This window comes from Cynara cardunculus (genome assembly GCF_001531365.2).
Source record: "Cynara cardunculus var. scolymus isolate 2C chromosome LG 6, CcrdV1, whole genome shotgun sequence".
NCBI classification, from domain to species: Eukaryota; Viridiplantae; Streptophyta; class Magnoliopsida; order Asterales; family Asteraceae; genus Cynara; species Cynara cardunculus.
Window position 1 is genome coordinate 19,797,792 of NC_037533.1, and position 21,675 is coordinate 19,819,466.

A 21,675-nucleotide genomic window follows, 5' to 3' on the forward strand; every position below is an offset into this window, starting at 1 on the left:
GTTTCATTAATTATTATATGAAACAATTTCACAACCATATATGAAACAACTTCATCAAAAAAAGTATTATATGAAACAATTTCACAAGATTAAACAATATCATGAAAAAATTTCATAAGATTAAACAATGAAATCGACAGATGAAGGTGGTTTGCACGGTTTACGTAAATGAGGGCGGCTTTCATATGATCACTCTCTCTCTCTCTCTCTCTATATATATATATATATATATATATATATATATATAGGGGAGCATTCAAATAAAAACCACCCAATTTGTATAAATCGTGAAAACCACATTCAGCCAATAATAATTTTTCATTTTTTTGTAATTATGAGAGGTTGATTAACCATTTTTATTATAGAGGGTGTTAATCATGGATATTATCATCTTCAATATTTTAATTTTAGAGAAATACATAAAACAGTTTCATTAAATATTATATGCAACAATTTCATAACCATATATGAAACAATTCCATAACCATATATGAAACAAATTAATCAAAAAAAAATATTATATGAAACAATTTTACAAGATTAAACAATTTCATGAAAAAATTTCATAAGATTAAACAATGAAATCGACGTATGAGGGTGGTTTGTACGGTTTGTACAAATGAGGGTGGTTTTCATTTGATCGCTCATATATATAGGGGAGCGATCAAATGCAAACCACTCAATTTGTACAAACCGTGCAAACTTCATTCAACCAATCACAATTTTTCATTTTGTTCATTTTTTTGTAATTATGAGAGGTTGATTAATCATTTTTTATTGTGAAGGGTGAATCATAGATATTATCATCTTCATTATTTTAATTTTAGAGAAATACATGAAACAGTTTCATTAAGTATTATATAAAACAATTTCACAACCATATATGAAACAACTTCATCAAAAAAAAATTATATGAAACAATTTCACAAGATTAAACAATTTCATGAAAAAAATTCATAAGATTAAACAATGAAATCGACGGATGAATGTGGTTTGCACGGTTTACACAAATGAGGACGGTTTTTATTTGATCACTCCTCTATATATATATATAAGAGCGATCAAATGAAAAACACTCTCATTTGTAAAAACCGTACAAACCACCTTCATACGTCGATTTCGTTGTTTAATCTTATGAACTTTTTTCATGAAATTGTTTAATCTTGTGAAATTGTTTCATATGATACTTTTTTTGATGAATTTGTTTCATATATGGTCATGAAATTGTTTCATATAATATTTAATGAAATTTTAATGAAATTGTTTCATATATTTCTCTAAAATTAAAATAACGAAGATGATAATATCCATGATTAACATATTTCACAATAAAAATTGTTAATCAACCTCTCATAATTACAAAAAAATGAACAAAATGAAAAAATATGATTGGTTGAATGAGGTTTTTACGGTTTTTACAAATTGAATGGTTTTTATTTGAACGTCCATATATATATATATACATATATATATACATATATATATATATATATATGTATGTGTGTGTGTATGTGTGTGTGTGGGGGGTATCAAACTAAACAATAAAAATACTCGTCTTTTATATAATCCATTTGATTAATAATTTAATAATATTTAAAATAATTTAAATATTTTTATATTGAGATAAATTTAAATGTTTTTTAAAACTTTTCAAACTTCCATTTTTATTATCTATAAAATGATAAACTAAAAATACCATAAAATTAAAAGATTGTGTATGTATTATTCATTTGTATATGATGTATTGTTGAAAATTGAGTCTTTAATAAATAAAATCTAAATATTTTATTATATATATATATATATATATATATATATCGATCTTAATGTTCTGTTTTATTCTGTCTCTGTAGATGTTTTAATATGGTTTTTATGTGTTTTGAGAAATGGATAATAATTTTATTTTTGAATAAAATATAAACTTGAAAATATCATAAAATTTTGAAAATAAATATATTAATATTAATATCAAATTAACTATTTAAATGTTTTTGTTTTTGTGTAATTTCTTTAATTCAATTTTTTATTATAATTTAATTTAGATTAATAACGAAATAATTTATTTTTGATTTAATAATTTTTTTATAAGAATAATAATTAATTAATCTGTTAGAACCCAATGATTATCTTAATTATATTTTAAATTTTTTATATTTAAAATGAAATGTTTATCTTGTATTTGATTGTGTTTATCTGCAGTTAGTTATACGAATTCAAACATGAAACTTTAACAAGTTGTACAGATGTACAATTATTTGTAATCCTGAATTTTAAGTAATATGCATTAATAAACAGTATTTTATACATAAAAAAAATGGTTTTTAATAGTTTTTATCAAATGCTTTATAATATATATGTGTGTGTATGTATTCTTCAAATATTGAACATTTTTAATCATAAACCTTTAAATAGGTATTTATCTTGTTCTAAAGTTTTTGATGTAACTCCGTCTTTCATTTTACATTTTATTAACAACTTCTGTCACAATCACGATTTTAGTGACATGATTGATTCTCGATCGGGTGATGGCAATGCCAAAACTTGATCGGGTCGACCTTTTTATTAAAAAGAAGTATATATTTTAAAAAATGTATTTAAATTTAGATAATAGAAATGGAAATGGGATTGCATTTGTAGTTTTATAGAAAAGCAAATTAAATGTGAAAATTAAGGTGAAAAAAAACAAAGGAATCTTAAAAACATGGGGTCAATTCAATACATAGGTACCAGAGAATAAAATAACAGAAACACACCTTACAAAGCATATGCTTTCTTTCACCTATACATTCACTATCTCTTCACCAACCACATTTTCCATTTTAATTAATTTTTTTTATTAATTAAAATCAATATATATATATATATATATATATATATATATATATATGAGAAACCTTCATCTCCTTCCAGAGATTGAGATCTGCATTTGTTCCCTAAATTCAAACCTGCATCTCCAAGTGAATACTTAATTGGGAAATGATACAAAAACGATGAATTGTACCCATGCGTATTTATTAAAAAAAAACGAGCTCTGGGTTTTCAATCATAACTCTATATGTCGATGTTATGAACATAATAGACACTCTTGATGAAATAAGAGAAACCACAATCTACTTGAAATTTGAATTTGAGATGAAAGATCTTGGGAAGACTTAGTTTTGTCTAGCTATTGGAGGTTAGACACCAAACTTGTGGAATATTAATCCACCAATCCGTATATATCCAGAAAATAATCAGATGATTTAATATGGACAAAGCGCATCTGGCTAGCACTCCCATGATTAGTCAATCCGCAGCTGGAATTCTCTATCTAAGTGCAACAGACGCATTATTATACTTAGCACAATACACCCGACCATATATTGCATCTCTCAATGAAATTGTGAGCTAGATTTAGCTCACGCCAACGCAACGTCATTGGAATGATATCAAATTAATCTCTTCGAACCATGGACATGGGATTACACTTTCTTATAGAGAGAAAAATGAGATTGATAATGGAACTTCAATACTTACTTAGATATTGAACAGCAAAAGTACTAGCCCGTACAGAATAAACACCAAACAATGTTTTGGTATGTATTTGTGGATATGATGTATCTATCTGACTCCTACAAAGGTTGTTCCCAGACTGGATAAGGAATTACCAGGAATATATAATATTTATATATGGCAAATACAACAAATAAATTCACACACCATCCTCATCTTTGGTAAGGTTTGAACCCCTTATCGACTTTCTAGAAAGACAAGGACTACGATACCATTAAGCCAAAGACCCTTTGATTAAGTCTTACTTTTTTTCATTAAAAAAAATAATACTTTTTAAATGGAATCTCTGTCTGAAAAACAAATACAAAAGAATATTAGTTTGATGTGGCCTAGCCCACCTTGAGAATATAAATCTATATAATACCTAGAGTTCAGGTATCATATCCACACAGAATCTCAAATACAAATTTATATGTAAATATTTATAAATAAATTTAATTATTTGGGAACTTCAAAATTTATTCAAAATTTATAAGATTTACGAAAACTTCTTCTATCTTATAATTTTGTTTCACATGATTTTCTTGGTCTAGGTGTAATATTTAATGTATTGATTAACATATATTTTGTTTCATAGTGAGTTTGTTTCATATGTATTCGGTTCATAATATGAAACTTTTTTACATGCATTTTTTATTTCACAAACACGTCAAAAGATGTTCGCATTTGAACCGAGTATATGTGAAACAAACATTGTGAAACAGATACATGTTAAGCAATATTCTAAATCATATAGAATAACACATGATACACAAGTTCTTAAGATTATCACAATTTCATGGGTTCTCAACACATGTTCGAGAAATGGGAGTCGAATTTTCTAATGGTTGAAACAGTTTCTAGATGATAGAGTGAGTCGTTAAGTTACTTACAGATTGAGGAAAATGAACTGGGTGGACAAAAGTTACATATTATACAGGTAGATTTTAAGGTAGATCAGATTTGTAAAGTAATCAGAATTAACTATTTTCATTTAAATTATATTATGTTGATTAAAAGAAAAGGGGAAATGTTTTGAAAGATTCAAAAGCCAAATTTTGAGTAACACCAAACAAGAGCCCAAAAAAAAAAAAAAATAAAATAAAATAAAATAAAATAAAAATAAAGGGTTTCTTTATGACTTTATGTCTCTAAGTCCCTTCCCTTGGCATGCTAAAACTATACATGACTTGTACATTTCTATTCTTTCACTTCTCTTCTTTTCTAATCAACCTTTATACAAACCCAATTCATCCCATATATATATATAGAGAAAGAGAGAGAAGCGATAAAATGAAAACCACTCCAATTTGTAAAAACCGTAAAAACTACTATCATCTGTCGTAATCTTATGAAATTTTTTCATAAAATTGTTTAATCTTGTGAAATTGTTTCATATAATACCTTTTTGATGAAGTTGTTTCATATATGGTTATGAAATTGTTTCATATACTACTTAATGAAATTTTAATGAAACTGTTTCATGTATTTCTCTAAAATTAAAATAATAAAGATAATAATATTCATGATTAACATTCTCCACAATAAAAATGATTAATCAACCTCTTATAATTACAAAAAAATGAACAAAATGAAAAATTATGATTGGTGGAATGAGGTTTTTACGGTTTGTACAAATTGAGTGGTTTTCATTTGATCGCTCCCCTATATATACATATATATATATATACATATATATATATATATATATATTTAGGTGGGTCTATTCAAGAGAAAAATTGATTAGTTTGTGGTAACTGTGAGATTCAATATCAACCACAAATCAATAGATAAATTAGAAAATTTGTAGTTTTGGTAATTTTGAATTAAAATTTTAATGTAAGGCATTTTAGGTATTTTCTCTCCTCTCTCCGTCCTTCGGCCACCGTCCTCCGGTGATACCTAAAAATATTGATTCTGTTAAACAAAAGACACGGTGTGATACCCAAGCACATATAAGATGCATTGTGATACCACTGTGTTACATCTCCGATCGACCACACAAACGACCTCAGTGTGATACACAAGCATATATAAGATGCATTGTGATACCACCGGAGGACGGAGGGAGAAGAGAGAGAAGAGAAAATACCTGAAATGTTCTTGCATTAAAATTTTAATTCAAAATTTTCAAAATTATAAATTTCATAATTTATCTATTGATTTGTGATTGAGATTGGACCCCACGGTTACCACAAAATAAAGTGTCCTATCTAAAGACATTATAATAAGTTTATATGCGTTTTTTTTATGTCGTAATAAGTTTTTTAGGACACTTTTAATATAAAGCGTCCCATTATCAACTTTATAGGATACTATTTGAAAAATTGTCCTATAAGAAAAATGTCCTATTAAAATTTGAGTTTATAGGACACTTTCTCAAAAAGTGTCATATAAAGTTGCTAATGCGACATTTTGTATTAAAAATGTCCTAAAAAACTTGTCAAGACGCCCAAAAGCGTCATATAAACTTATTACAACACCTTTAGATATGACGTTTTATTTATTTGCCCTATAAATCAAGTCCTATAAAGCGTTCTATTGGGACACTTAAAGATTGAAGGTGTTATATAAACCCAATTTTGTTGTAGTGCATAGTCCCTATTAAATCCTACCCCTATATCTATATACTTCTAGACTCACTTACATGTTTTTTTCCCCTAGTTATATTTGTTATTCTTATGTATGTATGCATGCATGCACATGTAGGTAGGGAGGTATGCAAGTATGTATATGGTGCTACAAATGGTATTGTACCATATGAATTGTATGGTAAACCTCATCTCAAGCATGATGACTTTCTAAGAGGAGTATTTGTATCATCTTAGATGAATCGTACATTATCAATCTAAATGAGGAGATTGGTGGGTTAGACATGAAACGTGGTGTGACGACGAGGCCAAGATTCAAGCCTTAGGAGCCACGGTGACGTCATGATGTTTTTCAAGGCGTGATTTATGGTGGCAAATATGTATATTATATAACATAATTATAGGGGTTTGTTCAAATAAGAAGACTAAATATCGTGAAAATGTAAGAAAAAAAGATTAAGTAATCCGAAAAGAATCAACTTGAAGATTCATATATGAATTAGTGTTTCAAATTATTCATATGAGTTTATATATGCATCTTCAAATTGATTTTTTCAAATATTCACATATAAATCTTCCCTTCTCACGATTCAAACAATAATGCTAATTATTTAAGAGAATACTAAAACGGTCAAATCACATGTAATTTTACATTAACAGTCGAAAAAGTGTGTATGCAACCCTATGGCTGCGTCTTCAGGTTGCGCGGCAAGATCACGTGAATCACATGTGATGTTAGTGTAAAAATCACACGTTATATTCGACCATTCTCCTATTCTTTTAAATAGATATCATTATCGTTTGAACCTGACTCTCTCTCTATATATATACACATACACACATGTTTTTACTACCACTTAACAAGTCAGGTGATATTTAACAATTTAAATTAGGTTATATACTAAAAACTAAAAAGTAAAACACTAAAACGGTAAGAAAAATCAAATATCATGTTTACAAAAACCAAACACTAGACCATGGCGTGCCAAATACTTTTTTTTTTTTATTAACCTGGATATCCAACCCGCTATGCGAGCCGACTAATCCCAGGGCGACCACCTGCTTTGCAGATAGCCCGCAGTCACCGCATTTGAACCTCCGTAGCCACAAGAGGATTTTTATTTCTCCTTGGATTTGAACCTGAGATCTCCTGATACTTTTGACCTTTGGAGTCAAGCTCAAACCAATCAGATACCACCCATGTAGTTACGTGCCAAATACTTATTGTGACATGAGCTTTGAGTCACAGTACGTCACAACAGCTGCCGTTAGAGATGGCCAAATGGGCCCGGCCCGGCCCGTAGCCGCCGGAGGACCGGAACCGGCCCGGGACCGGTATGGACCGGTTGTGGACCGCCGGTTATGAACCGGTTATGGATTTTAATGTTTTCTAGGACCGAGACCGGTTAAGACCGGAACCGGTTATGTAACCGGTTATAGGACTGGCCCGGTCAACAAAAGTCAACGTGTATATATATAACAAAATGTATTTATAAAATTAAATGTATATATATACATATATAACAAAACATATTTTTAAATGTATTTATAAAATTAAACGTGTATATATATATATATATATATATAACAAAACATATTTTTAAACGTATTTATATAAAACATATTAAAAATAACATATTACAAACATATTAATAACATATTAAAAATTTATTAATAAACAAAAATTTGAAAAAAAAATATTTTTTTTTTTTGGTCGGGACCGGATGGGACCTGAACCGGGACCGGATTCCTTAACCGGTTACCGGTAAGCTTGACCGGTTACAAGGTATTTCACCGGAACCGGGACCGGTTACCACCGGTTTTTGTCTTGATTAGGACTGATAGGGACCGGTTAAAGACCGGCACGGGACCGAATTTTAGCCATCTTTAGCTGCCATGACGAGCCTTTTAAAACACAAACAAAACCCGAATATCATGATTATAATGTACACATTTAGAGGGTCAATTGACACCCTTTGTGGCCCATAAAATGGTAATGATTACAAGGAAGAAAGAGTTAGGGTGACAAGCCCTTTTTCCCACCCCATGCTTTGCCTACACCAAAAGCAAAAGTTAACTACTAATCACAATTCAAATCATCCTTTTTGTAGTGTTTTTTGTAGGCCAACATTCCTTTCTTTCCTCTATCATGAAAAAACCAGCTAAGCAATTGGTATGTATGGGCCACTACATGATGTGAAGGGGAGTTCACTTTGGGAACATTGTATCAACTCCCCAATTTAGGTCATAAAAAGACATGAAATTTTGATTGAATACCAATCTTTTAAGGCTAAAAAAGAGGTTTACAGTGTTGTTATCGTTAAGACGGTGTTAAAAACCGTGTCGTTCTAGATCTGGATATTCTTTAAGAATTGTTCCCAGAAGACGGCGGACACTGGAAAAGAAAGTTGGTATTAAGGGTTTGATTTGTTGGCCTTTGATATGTGTGTTAGACGATAGGAATGGCAACTGGCCAGGATCGGGCTGGTTATTGGTATCCCTGTATTTGAAACCGATAACTAAAACAGTTCATGTAATTGTCTCGATCACCGTGGTTCCCCTGATCCCCGTTGGGGAACCCGTGAAGAGTAAAAATCCATCTTTTCCCGTTGGTTCCCCCGTTCACCATTGGTTATATCCGAACCGATATGAAAAAAACTACAATATGTTAATTTTCACAACTAAAAGTAAATTACAATTTTTTTTAAGATGTAAGTCTAGATGTCTCAAACACACCCAAACCAATTTTAGAGTACAATATAAAAGTAAACAAAAATTCAAACATCGTACAACTAACATCACGCTCAAGATTAGACAAATAAACTAGACTTTTTCGTTAAGCCTTATTTGGGGTGTTGAGGTAAAGTAGATAAAAGTCGTTTAAATTTTAACGTTAGTATATTCTTTTAATGATATTATACATGCGATATTATACATGCATATGATCACTGCTCCCGCCCCCGTTAAAATCCCCGAATATATCTCCGTCCCGTCCCCGAACCCGACCCAAAAGTTTCGGTTTTCACCACTGGTTTCGGTTTTTTTTTTTTGCCATCCCTATCAGACGATGGTCCTTTGATGGTTGTGAGTTCAAATAACTTGGAGATGGAAGTCTTCTTTTGTTTTTTTGACGATAAAATAAGAGCAAACTCATGAGATTATTATATCAGATCAGAACAAGTTGATGGTATTTGTCTTTTTTACGTTGCCATGTGGCACCTATGACCCTTGCATACTTTGAATAAGCCACAAATAGTGGTTTCTTGGAAACGTTTGGATGTGTCGTTAAAATGGCAAATCGTGCCAAAAATACAAACGTAAAAAGGCGCATGAAAAAGAGAATATAAAAAGAATCCACCATTATGATGTTGTTCTTGTCTTGTCCATTTCGGTGGTCATCCCTACACCTCCATTACCTTAGCAACCTTCTAGATCATCACTGCAATAAAATTGAGTTTACAGGACGCCACCAATTTCAAAGTGTCTTATTAGACTGTTTTATAGGACCCAAAAATAAAGAGTTATATATAAAGACGTTATAATAAGTTTGTATGGTGTTTTTGGATGTCTTAATGAGTTTTTATAGGATATTTTTAGTACAAATAATCATAATAGCTATTTTATATGACACTTTTGAAAAAGGTGTCTTGTAAACCTGTCTTTTTATAGGACACATTTTCAAATAGTATCGTATAAAATAGCTATTGGGACGCTTTGTATTAAAAGTGTCATATAAACTTATTACAACGTCATGTCTTCGAAAATATCTATAACCATCATACATAGTCTTAGATGCATCCCACATTCTCTCTCTTTATGAGGATGAAATTTCCACCCTATTCGTTTATGATACATATAAATTTTTTGTCAAACGTAGAACAATGATCCCTAAGGTTAGGTTCATGTGAAACCAGTCTGTTTTCATGAAACCGTTTTTTTACATTTGAAACTTCACAGCAAAACGCTGTGAAGGTAAAAAAAACTGAACATTCAAAATAAAAACACTATGAAATTTCAAGTATAAAAAGGTGGTCTCACAGATCTCAAAAAAATTGGCTGATCTCATGTGATCCCAAGTCATTATTCCTATTCTGTTATTTTCAGTTTACTAAACACACTCATAAAAATAATAAAAATAATGGAATCAAACCGGGGGTGTAGCTCATATGGTAGAGCGCTCGCTTCGCATGCGAGAGGCACGGGGTTCGATTCCCCGCACCTCCATTTTTTTCTCCACCCTTTTTCGTGGACACGTGTTCAGAATCAAGCTCAAATCTGGTCCATCAGATTGTTGAAAAATGGCCGTCATTGATAGGGACTACTGACTTCCACTGGATCATCACACTCGTCATTTTTTCACTCACGCTTTCCGAGGCCTTCTTCACATTGCCGGTGTGATTTCTGCCCGCCGTTGACTGGTGGCCACCGACCACGATTTTCAGTCATCGGAATTTCTCACACACTTCAATCAACCAGCTGAAGATCTGCTTTGGCAATGGCTATACCATCACGTCACTTATTCGTCGATGGGGAGTGGAAAGAACCTGTGAAGAAGAATCGCATCTCTGTAATCAATCCCGCTACCGAGCAGATAATTGGTATAGTTAATCTCATCTCCAAACACACATACACACTCTTCTAGTGGTTTCCATACAACGGCGAACTATTTATTGTACAGTCTGATATTTTTGTTTTCCTGTTTTAAGCATTCAAGTTTCTTGTATTGATTGAAAAATACTCGTAATAATGATATGTTTACAGCATTCTTCAGACCCCAATGTGTTTGCTTATTTCTAGATGTTGCTTCTGGTTTCATTTGTTGGTGATTTTAGTGTCACCGTTTCATTTAGTGTAAGAGGTAAATATACGAGAGCTAAGGAGATTTTTACTTAGTTTTTTATGCAAGTTAGGGAGTGCACACTTGTAGAAGACTAGATTGATCCGGTACGAACCAAAAGGCGGGGTCAAGGGGGCCGCGCCCCGTTGCGGGGTCCAACGGAATCGTTTGGTTTCTATGGAAGAAGTGTTATGGAAAACATCACAGCCTCAGTAGGCAGCTTGTTGGAACTGATTCGTTTGGTTCTTGACGTATGGTTAGTTCCTAACAGATGTTTTGTTGGTTATTAGTATCACCAATATCATTTAAGTGTAATGGGATTAATTTGTTGACCAATGTAATCATGATAAATATTGAACAAGTGAGGAAGGTGCGGAGTGCACACTTGTTTGAGTTTATTTTGATTTAGGGGCGAATCCCCTAAATGACGGGTATCCGGGGGGCAGCGCCCCCGGTGGCGGGGTCCAAGGGGCAGCAGCCCCTGGCTGGGGTCGAATTTTATTCGGGTAATATTGCTTTATGGAATATGCATCAGAAATCCGAATTTTGGATTTTGAACCCGGTTTTTAAACCCGGTTTAGGGAGAAAAAACTGTCGTTTTTGACAGTTTTCGCACTTCTTGAATATGCGAATTGGTCATTTTTCCGATTAGAGAGTGGTACACAGATTTCATAACAATTTGGATTCGAAGTACTGTCAATCACGGAATTTTATCCGATTGAGATTTCGATTGTACCGTCGAAATACTTCAATCTGAAAGTGATAAACGACTTTTAGTGGATTCCAAACAAAGTTTTCTAACATGTTTTTGGTTCTTTAACTGTTGTTAACCTTCTGATAACCTTCCATAACTGTTTGTTGTTATCTAATTTCTGTAGATAACCCTGGTTTTTGGTTCTGGATCTAAGGATTGATATATTCAAAAACCAAAAGTAACATAATCTAATTTTCTGTGCCTAAGAAATTAGATTGTTACTTCTTGGATTATCCCATATTCAGAATTTCATGCAACCCAAGGCTATAGGGTCGAAATATCTGATTCGAAAAGTGATATACACGATCTATGATTTCAGAAAACTACCCTATTATTCATCTACCCCAACATCATTTTCCTAAAATTAGAAGTTATCTTGTCGTGAATTACTGTATTATATCTGCATTGTGCATAACTGTTGTAATTGATTCCGAGCTGTGCAAGTTGTTCGGGTTTTATATGTTAATTTATGTGTTCGGAAATTTTGTGTGGTCAGGGGATATTCCAGCTGCTACAGCAGAAGATGTTGCCGTTGCCGTGGAAGCTGCTCGCAGAGCTCTTAAACGTAACGGAGGGAAAGAGTGGTCATCAGCTTCAGGAGCGCATCGTGCCAAGTATTTGCGCGCTATTGCTTCAAAGGTGTGTGTTCAGTTTACTTCATTTTTCAGTTAGCAGAATTTGGTTGTGGAGCAGTTGGCTACGAGTTCAAATTTTGTTAATTAGGTTGCAGGGTAAAAAATCTTTTAGGTCGAATTGTGTTTTGAGATGAGTCCTGATATGTTGAGATTTCATAAATTTCCAGCTGTCTGGGTCCTCTTCGTGGGCTTACTTTTGCATGCATTATGCTAAGGAGTTAGTGGCTGTTGTTTTGGTTGTGCTTCGGTTATTAAGCAACATCAATGGTAATCAAACCATGTGATGGCTAAATTTAGTTTCTATTGGTTGCAATTGATCTGTGTGATTCTTATTGTTGGTTTCTAATTCATATCAATCTTGATCAAAGCTTTCTAAGTAGATAGGTTGCTTTTTTTTATCTAGTCCAGTAATGCTATACTTTCTCAAGGATTTTGAGTTAATCTCATTTAAGAATATTTGGTATAGCTTCCCATTTCTCGTGTTCTGGACTATGGTTACTGATTAAATGGTGACTGTTTATCCTTGGTTAATTGTGCAGATGCTGCATTGTTATGCTATTTAGTGAGAAACCTCTTACTGTTAATGCACTTCCATATGTTTGCTTTATCTGCATCAAATTCATAAAGTTCTCTATCCACATGCAGATAATAGAGAAAAAAACTGAATTGTCAAAACTTGAAGCCATCGATTGTGGAAAACCACTCGAAGAAGCAGCATGGGATATGGTATGCTTATTGCATATAATGACACACAAAGGTTATTCATGAACTAACCAGCTAATATGTTATGATATCTCTTTTTATTATTTAGGACGATGTTGCTGGATGTTTCGAGTATAATGCCGATCTTGCTGAAGAGTTGGATAGAAAGCAAAATGCATCTGTTGCTCTTCCATTGGACACATTTAAATGTCATATTATTAGGGAACCCATTGGTGTTGTTGGGTTGATCACTCCATGGTATACTTTCTCGACGTGTTGATTCTTATACTAGGTGCAAACATTCATGTCCTTGATGTTCTGCTCCAGCATCTAATTTTGCACCGTCTTCAGATTTTTGTTATCCCCTAAGTTAATTTATTGTGCATCAATTGAACTGTTGTGTTTAAGCACTGGATTAGACTTGGCATAGTAGTTTATGATCTTATTTTGAGAATTGAATTTTAAATGGGTTTAAGTTGGCCTCTTATCTGTTATCAACTGTTTTTTAGCTGAACAATATCATTTGGATTATTGCTCAAATGATTCAGACTTGGGTCTAAAAGTCTAAAAAGTCCAAAAGTTAGCAAGGGCCTGTTTAGGTTTTGGTATTCTTCTTGCATGTCACGAGTTCCATAAAATTTTCCATCATAAATTAAGGCATGGAGGCTTGGAGTGTGATCTCTGCATGCATATTGTTTCTCTAAAACACATTATTGATTATTAAATCACACACCTATTTCATTCCATGTCGAGTCATAAATTGTGAAAATTTTACTTCCACTCAGTGATGATTTGAATTGCTGAGTTGCTTGTATGTATTGGTTGCAATGGTGAGGCCTATTATACCTTGTCAGAGAAGATTTTAGTTACTTATTGAACATAAGATGGTTTACTTCTAGGAATTACCCTTTACTGATGGCTACCTGGAAAGTTGCTCCTGCCCTGGCAGCCGGGTGTGCTGCGATACTTAAACCATCAGAGCTAGCATCGGTGTAGGTACTCATTGGTGGAAGCTTGTTTTCTGTATTTCTGATGCTGAGTCCTCTTGCTTGCATTTATAATGTGCCATCCTCTTTCAGTACTTGCTTGGAATTAGGTGAAATATGCAGAGAGGTGGGCCTCCCTCCTGGTGTTCTCAATATTCTTACTGGTTTAGGTCCAGAAGCTGGTGCACCATTGGCATCTCATCCCGATGTTGACAAGGTCTAGTTCTCGTTTCTTTCAAATGTGATTTACTCCCGAAGTAAAAAAAATAGATGGCCACTATAAAAAAAAGCACACAGGTTTAGAAATGTGTAACGACTTTTAATGACAATTTTCCCCTAATAATAGAGGGAGTAATAAATCTCTCCATCTCATAATTAAGGGTAGAGTTGGAAAGTAGTTACTTACTTTTGAAAGTGGACATTTATTTTTGGGACGGAGAGAGTACTACTTTTACATGTTCCAGTTCACCACCACATTTTGTGGTCTATTAAATTTAAAAAGGTGTTCAACAACAATTATTCTTTTACAGATTGCATTTACAGGAAGCAGTGCCACAGGAAGCAAGGTTATGACAGCTGCAGCTCAAAATGTTAAGGTATCATTCAGTATCATACTATTTCTGTTTCAGTTCATTTTTGAGTGAGAAGGAGAAAGGAAAAGTAGTTATAGGAAGAGGCAAAGTGAGACATTGAGTACCTTAAACAGGAATCATGGATCCACTTTTTGACTGACATCATGTGATCATTTGGTTGAACTTGGATTTCTTTCTTCTTATATTATCTTTATACTCTGTTTGTTTGGCAGCCCATTACACTTGAACTTGGTGGGAAAAGTCCAATAGTGGTGTTTGATGATGTTGACATCGATAAAGGTTTGTTTCTTCTGGAGTTCAAGTTTTCATTCCTGCTCTCCCTTCGCCAAAAGATGATAAAAACACTCTAGACTTAAAGTTAATAGGATTGTGCTATTGGCCAGTCACTCTTTCAATCTGTGTGAGTTTTGATTAAATAATGTCGAACATATTAGATATTATCTCAATCATGTTTATAGATGAAAAGTTTGTTTTTCTTGATTGTCATTCAAACAGCTGCTGAATGGACGCTCTTTGGTTGCTTCTGGACAAATGGTCAAATATGCAGTGCAACATCTCGCCTTTTGGTGCATGTAAGTATGTCTATTGATACAGCATGTGATCTGTGACCTGCTCAAGCATTTGAATTGATCTTTCCGTGTAGCGTCATTGAGAGGATCACTTCTTTATCATTTTTATTGCCCTGCTAGAAGGAAGCCAAGAGACTAGTAATGATATGTTTTTTGCTTCTTTGAGTCATCAATTGGTAAAATAAGAGTTTGATGAAAACTCTTGAACAATAACCCTCTCCATAAACTACCAAGGCTTCGGCTTAGGATTCCATTTTTGGAATTCCCTGGAGGGATTGTCAGAGTCAGCTATGTTATCTTTTGCCATTGTCGCCTACATACCAGATAAACATTGGCAGAAACATGTGATTCGTAATTATGTATTCCTTTGATACTCACTATTATGACTTGCAGGAAAGATTTATTATGTAACTCAGTTTAGCTTTTCTTCATATTGTCTATACTCAATTGGATGAAAGCACCACAGCGAAGCACCAGACTTATTTATGTTTTTAGTTCTTGCAATCTTCAAAAGCTTGCAGGCTTCAAACTAGCAAACAACCACAAGTGTTAGTTTTGTTTTTAGTCGATGGATTCCATCTTAGGAACTATGAGTACTGGTATCACTTGGGTTTGTGCCTTATAAGTTATGTTTGTGAACTCACTTGCTCCCTCTCATATTCAGACAGGTCAGACAAAGACTTGTCTTATTCCTAGATGCCTTTCATATTTAAAAAGCCATGCATGCTTTGCATGTCCATACCCTCTTTGAAGCTACATACATTTACTTACTGTTGTCATGTATTTCCCTCTTAAATTTCTTGTCGTCAGTGTTTTTCTTGGCAGCCTTACGCATTTCCGATGACATGACCATTTATAGGAGTTATTGGAGGCACAGGACTATGGTAGTAGATTTAAGATGGGGACCTGTAGCTAATGTGCATAAGAAGTAAGGAGTTAGGGATGGTGAGAATAGGACAGGGGGAGGATTAGGGAGCCATCAGCTAGGGTATAAGAGGCTTGCGTTTGGTAGAGGGTGTTTGTGTTGTTCATACTTTGTATATGCTTTCTTTTCTTCTTTTTCTGCTGCTTAGTGTGCTATATCTTGCTCAATGTCTCCTCTCCTCTTCTCTGACACTTTGGCACAAGCCAGGGGTCTTCAGAGAAATAGCCGCGATACCCTTTGGGGTAGAAGTCAGGACTTTGTACATCCCACCCCTCCCAGACTCTGTTTTCGAGCGGGGTATAATGGGTTTGTTTGGTTTGGTTAGTGTTTTTCTGCACAAGTGAATATATTTGATTCTAAATCATTGCACTTGACAACAAGCTAAAAGATGCTCACTGCTGCTAGATATTTGGTGGAATAAAATCATCTAATATTTCAGGAAAGCATTGCTGAGGAGTTTTTAGACAAGCTTGTTATGTGGGCTAAAAACATCAAGATTTCAGACCCCTTGGAGGAAGGTTGTAGACTTGGCGCTATAGTTAGTGGCGGACAGGTAAGAAATGGATCACATTTTACTGTCCCTCTATTTCTATTACCAGAAAACAGATTCCTGTGGCTCTTGATATAAAGAGAAGAATGATTTTAGACGATGGGTAATGATTTAGATATATCTCTGCTTTGATCTCCTTGTAAGGAACCAGAGGGGCTCTGGTTGGTCCTCATTATTGGACCAGAGGATTCTAGTTATTGATTTGGAGAATGAGCAAGTTTTTACTAAATGTACTAATTGGACCAGAGGCTCTGTATCTATTGATAAGAGCTTCTATGTCAAAATCATATTTTTAGAAGTTTTTAAGAAAAGGATTTTATACTTAGAATCTTTTATGAAAAACAGACCAGAGAGGCTCTGGTTGGCTTACACGTTGAACCAGAAGGCTCTGGTTGATCATGTCTTTTGAACCAGAAGCTCTGGTTAGTACAACCAGAGGCTCTGGTTAAGGAMCMRRARSYYTGGAAGAGAGACYAGAGGGGCTCTGGTCCTAGTTATTGAAATATATTCCAAGTGTGGTTTGGAACCAGAGGCTCGATGGACCAAAACAGTATGATTTTAGTTTTGCTACATAAGATGAATTATTTGAAATAAATGTTTTGGTGATCTTCACCCTGCATTACATAAAAAGGGAACCTCACTAGACATTCATGTCTGACCCTCATTTCGTGTTTTCAAAAATATGTGTACAGGTAAAGATAATAAGGGAAAGAGCATTATGTGAATTACTTCCCTATGTGCTTAGCTGTTTTGGAAGCATAGATGCAAGAACATGTACTTTTGAAATTTTTGGGTTGCGTATTTTACATTGTATCAAGGACCTATGTGGGGGAAAACATGTATTCTATATATGAAATATGTGTTATATGCAATGTATGGATTTGGGGGTGTTACAGAGTTCAAAATTCTTTCTATGATTTCTCTTAATATTGGAAAATGTCATACAAGCAACTAGATTAGATCTATTGACTATTTCGATCCCAAGGTTTGTCGGCGAAAATTGCACTTCTTGTTTTAAGGTATCAAAACGCGTATGCCATTTGCTCATTTTGGTTTTTGGTGTATCTCATTGCTATTATATTGTTAGGCATTTGCTTTTTGTTGTTTTTCCACTTAATTATTAATCTTGAATATCTGTCATATGTTCACCTTATTTGGATTTTAGTAGTAATACGACTCACAAATATTACAACATTTGACCCTAGCAAACCGAAGCAAACGAATATAGTGATCCTATACTGAGTAGGGTAGGATAGGATGTATGCAGACCTTGTCTATACCCAGCAAATATTGTAAAAGTTGTTAGACTACATGCCAAATGGCCCTTGCTAATCTTGTGGACCAAACTTAGCTCTCCACTTCTGTAATGATAATTATTGGGACCATATGAGAGTTTGACTTCAGATTCTCCAAAAAGATGAATTGTTTCTATTTCTGTGTGATGGAGAGTGACCAAGACCACTGCATTGTATTGTTGCTTTTAATTTGATTGTGATAATGGGTACAAACTCTTATATCTGCTTTTGTTTGTGTGTATGGAATGAGACATTAGATTACTAACAAGTGATCTCTAATTAAAAATAATACTCCCTTTGTTCCAAAATAAGTGTCCACTTTCAAAAGTAAAGTGTCTACTTTCCATCTCTACCTGTACTTACGAGATGGAGAAATTCATTACTTTCTCTATTATTACGGGTAAAATCGTCAATTAGTTAATTAAAAAAATATAATAATTACATTTCTGCATTTTTTCATTGCGGGTATTTATTTTGGACGGGGGAAGTAATAAATTCAATACAAAATGAAAATGATAAGAGATACATGATTCCTTGGCTCTAATTGAGTGTATGACATTTATACCTTGTTCTCTTCATGTAATTATTACCCAGCCCAGGATGATCAAGTGTCTAAAGTTTAGCTCTTTGATCTTTCAGTATGAAAAGGTATTGAAGTTTATATCAACAGCCAAAAGTGAAGGCGCAACCATTTTATTTGGAGGGCAGCGTCCGGAGGTATTGGTCTCCTTTCTCAAACTATCCATCTTTGTCTCTGATGAAAATTGAAATGGCTTTTGTGTGCAGCATTTGGAAAAAGGATTCTATATCAAGCCAACCATCATCAGTGACGTTACCACATCCATGCAAATTTGGAAAGAGGAAGTTTTTGGACCCGTTCTCTGTGTAAAAACATTTACAACAGAAGAAGAAGCAATTGAATTAGCAAATGACACTTGGTGAGTTAACTTCTTTCAGCAGAGGACTATTTATATGGAATACGAATCATGTGTCCCTCCCTGTCCACCAATCAATCTGTGACACATCATCTTGTTGAAGAAAAAGAATGAAAATATGAATTAAATAAAGTAATGATGTGTCAAGAGTTAATTGATGGGAAATGTAGGGGACATGAAGTTTGGAGATAGGCCATCTGTATCTATCTAAACAATCCCTGCACTAGTTTTCATCAGAGTTCAGGTATTCAGTTTTTTTTCTCCTTTCAACTTATTTTATGATATGTTTATAGTTACGGATTGGCTGCTGCTGTAATATCCGACGATTTGGAAAGGTGTGAGCGTGTAACAAAGGTATCGGAAAGTCGTTAGTTTCCCTTCGTCCATTCTATTTTTTTATGTTCTCCATTCTCTGTATATGTAAAATGTACCACTAATTGAACCCTTATCAAGTCAATAATGGATTCTGAAAAAAAACGCAACTTGAACCCTTATTTTGTTTATCTATGAACGAAAGAAAATTTCGAGGATAGTACCTACAATTCGAAAAGTAGGTGATCTCCCTCAGGCGAGTAGCTCAGTTGGCAAAATGGCGGGAGCGACTTTGCTCAAATGCACAACAAGTTACCTCCGCTAGCCTTAGCCACTGAGTCACCTCTGAAATGCCTCTTCACATGTAGTTCTTAGGGTAGGGTGCGGGTTCCATGTGGGGCCGCTCAGGGTGTCCCAGTAATCAACCTTTTTTCTCAAAATATTGACCTATAAATACTCCAAATTTTCTATACCTACCCTACTGTAATTCAAATATGATCTCACAAAGCCACTTGTTTCAGGAAACTAATAACAATAGAAGATATCCTACTAATAAAAGACAACTAATTAATATGAACTAGTAATTGGCGCTGTATACATTCTACCAAAACGCCCAGGGGTATCAGATTCTTGTGATCAACACATTTATAGCCATCACGGATGCTTTTATTTGCATCTTATAACTAGATGAACCTGGTATATTTTACCCGGACGTGGGTTCCATAGAGGGTAAGAAGTACGCAGTCTTGGCCTCTACCACTAACAGTAGCGGTCGTTTCCATGTAGACCCCTAGCTCGATCTTGAACAAGAGAAAGTCATATATGATAGATAACAAAGGAAATGCCTTAACCAAAGGGTTTTTGGCCTAGCGGTATCCGGGTTACCGTGTAGTGCCCAACCTCCTAGGAGGTGAAGGGTTCAAACGTCATGAAAGCTTGAGAAGGGTTTGTGAGCTAATTTGCTGTATATTTATATACTTCAAAAAAGATTTAAAAATGACTTGGCTTAGAAAGTTATGTGCACCATGAGATGTTTTTATTACCATTTCAGATGTGTTTACTTTTTCGGTCATTCTGCAGGCTTTCCAGGCAGGTATTGTCTGGGTCAACTGCTCGCAGCCATGCTTCTCTCAAGCTCCGTGGGGCGGCAAAAAGCGTAGTGGTTTTGGTCGTGAACTAGGAGAACGGTAATTCACAACTTCCATACATTCATTACTGTTATAACAGCACCTTCACTTGCCTATTTTTCGAAATAAAAATCCCTACCCTTCCCAATCCACCAATCACGTGAAAACACAAGGAGAGAGAGCAAATGAAAGCACAAATTAAATGAAACAATTGTGTGTCTTCACATAATTGGTGGGACAGAGAGTGAACGTTAGACTATTATTTTTTTCCTTTTGTACACCCCCGACCCCCACCTTAAGGTGGGATGGGTGAGAACATCATTTTACGAAAAAGCAAAAACATTTTTTACTATAGTCAATCATATGTGATACTAGATTAGAGATGTGGGCGACCTTTGGGTCAAGTCGTCCGCACACCACCAGGTGCCCTCACGTGTATTATCACATGTGATTGACTATAGTAAAAGGGTGTTCTTGTATTTTTCATAAAATGGAAGTGTTATCATTTGAACATCCACCTATATACCTATATATAGGGAGGATCAAACGAGAACAAAGTCAAAACAAGAAAACGGCCAAATCATATGCGATTACAAACACGGTCAACACAAGGGGGAGCGGGCGAACTTAGGTCGCAGTCAAAGTCACATGAATCACATGTGATTTTAGTGTAAAATCACAGTGATTCAGTCTTTCTCATATTCTCTTATTTGGTTATATATGTATACGTACATATATATATATATATATATATATATATATATATATATATATATATATATATATATACACACATATATACATATATAATGGGCTCGTTTGGTTTAGTTTGGTTTACGGGTGCTCTCTTTTCAGGGGTTTGGAGAACTACCAGAATGTGAAGCAGGTGACTCGATATATTTCGGACCAACCATGGGGTTGGTATAATCCTCCATCTCGTGAGCTGTAAGGCCTCAATGTTTTACTCACAAACAATGGGCTGGTATGATCCTCCATCTCCTAACCTCTAAAAACTGTAAGTGTCAGTAAGATTTACAATAAATAAAAATAGCCAGTTTACCAGTTTGAACAAGTCAAACCGAAATGTCGATACAATCGTGGTGATTCGTGAACCAAGTTCTTGATCATATGTTCTTCAGGACATGCCAAGATCATTATTCGACATGCTAAATCCGTATTGTGTGGAAATATTTTGTATTTATGTCCCATTCACCACTTGAGCATCAACCCAATGCCTAATTTGTTTTAGACGTTTAATTGGTGGAGTCCCACATCACCATATCAGCTAGTCATAGACCAATTCAACCTTTATATATATGTAGGAATATACACC

At 34.2% G+C, this 21,675-nt stretch overlaps 1 protein-coding gene and 1 non-coding gene across 2 annotated transcripts; both read left to right on the plus strand.

Moving 5' to 3' along the window:
• The first annotated feature begins 10,273 nt into the window (after positions 1 to 10,273).
• TRNAA-CGC lies at positions 10,274 to 10,346 on the plus strand. Its single transcript has one exon. It is a non-coding gene; the product is annotated as a tRNA-Ala (tRNA).
• Positions 10,347 to 10,456: 110 nt separating this feature from the next.
• LOC112514383 (betaine aldehyde dehydrogenase, chloroplastic) lies at positions 10,457 to 21,569 on the plus strand. Its single transcript, XM_025120824.1, has 15 exons — positions 10,457 to 10,720; positions 12,210 to 12,352; positions 12,994 to 13,074; positions 13,160 to 13,308; positions 13,950 to 14,042; positions 14,130 to 14,253; positions 14,567 to 14,632; positions 14,842 to 14,908; positions 15,125 to 15,201; positions 16,563 to 16,676; positions 18,608 to 18,685; positions 18,755 to 18,906; positions 19,197 to 19,257; positions 20,296 to 20,402; positions 21,198 to 21,569. The coding sequence occupies exons 1-15, from the start codon at positions 10,618 to 10,620 to the stop codon at positions 21,289 to 21,291; spliced, it is 1,509 nt and encodes a 502-aa protein (XP_024976592.1). The 5' UTR covers positions 10,457 to 10,617; the 3' UTR covers positions 21,292 to 21,569.
• Positions 21,570 to 21,675: the final 106 nt, after the last annotated feature.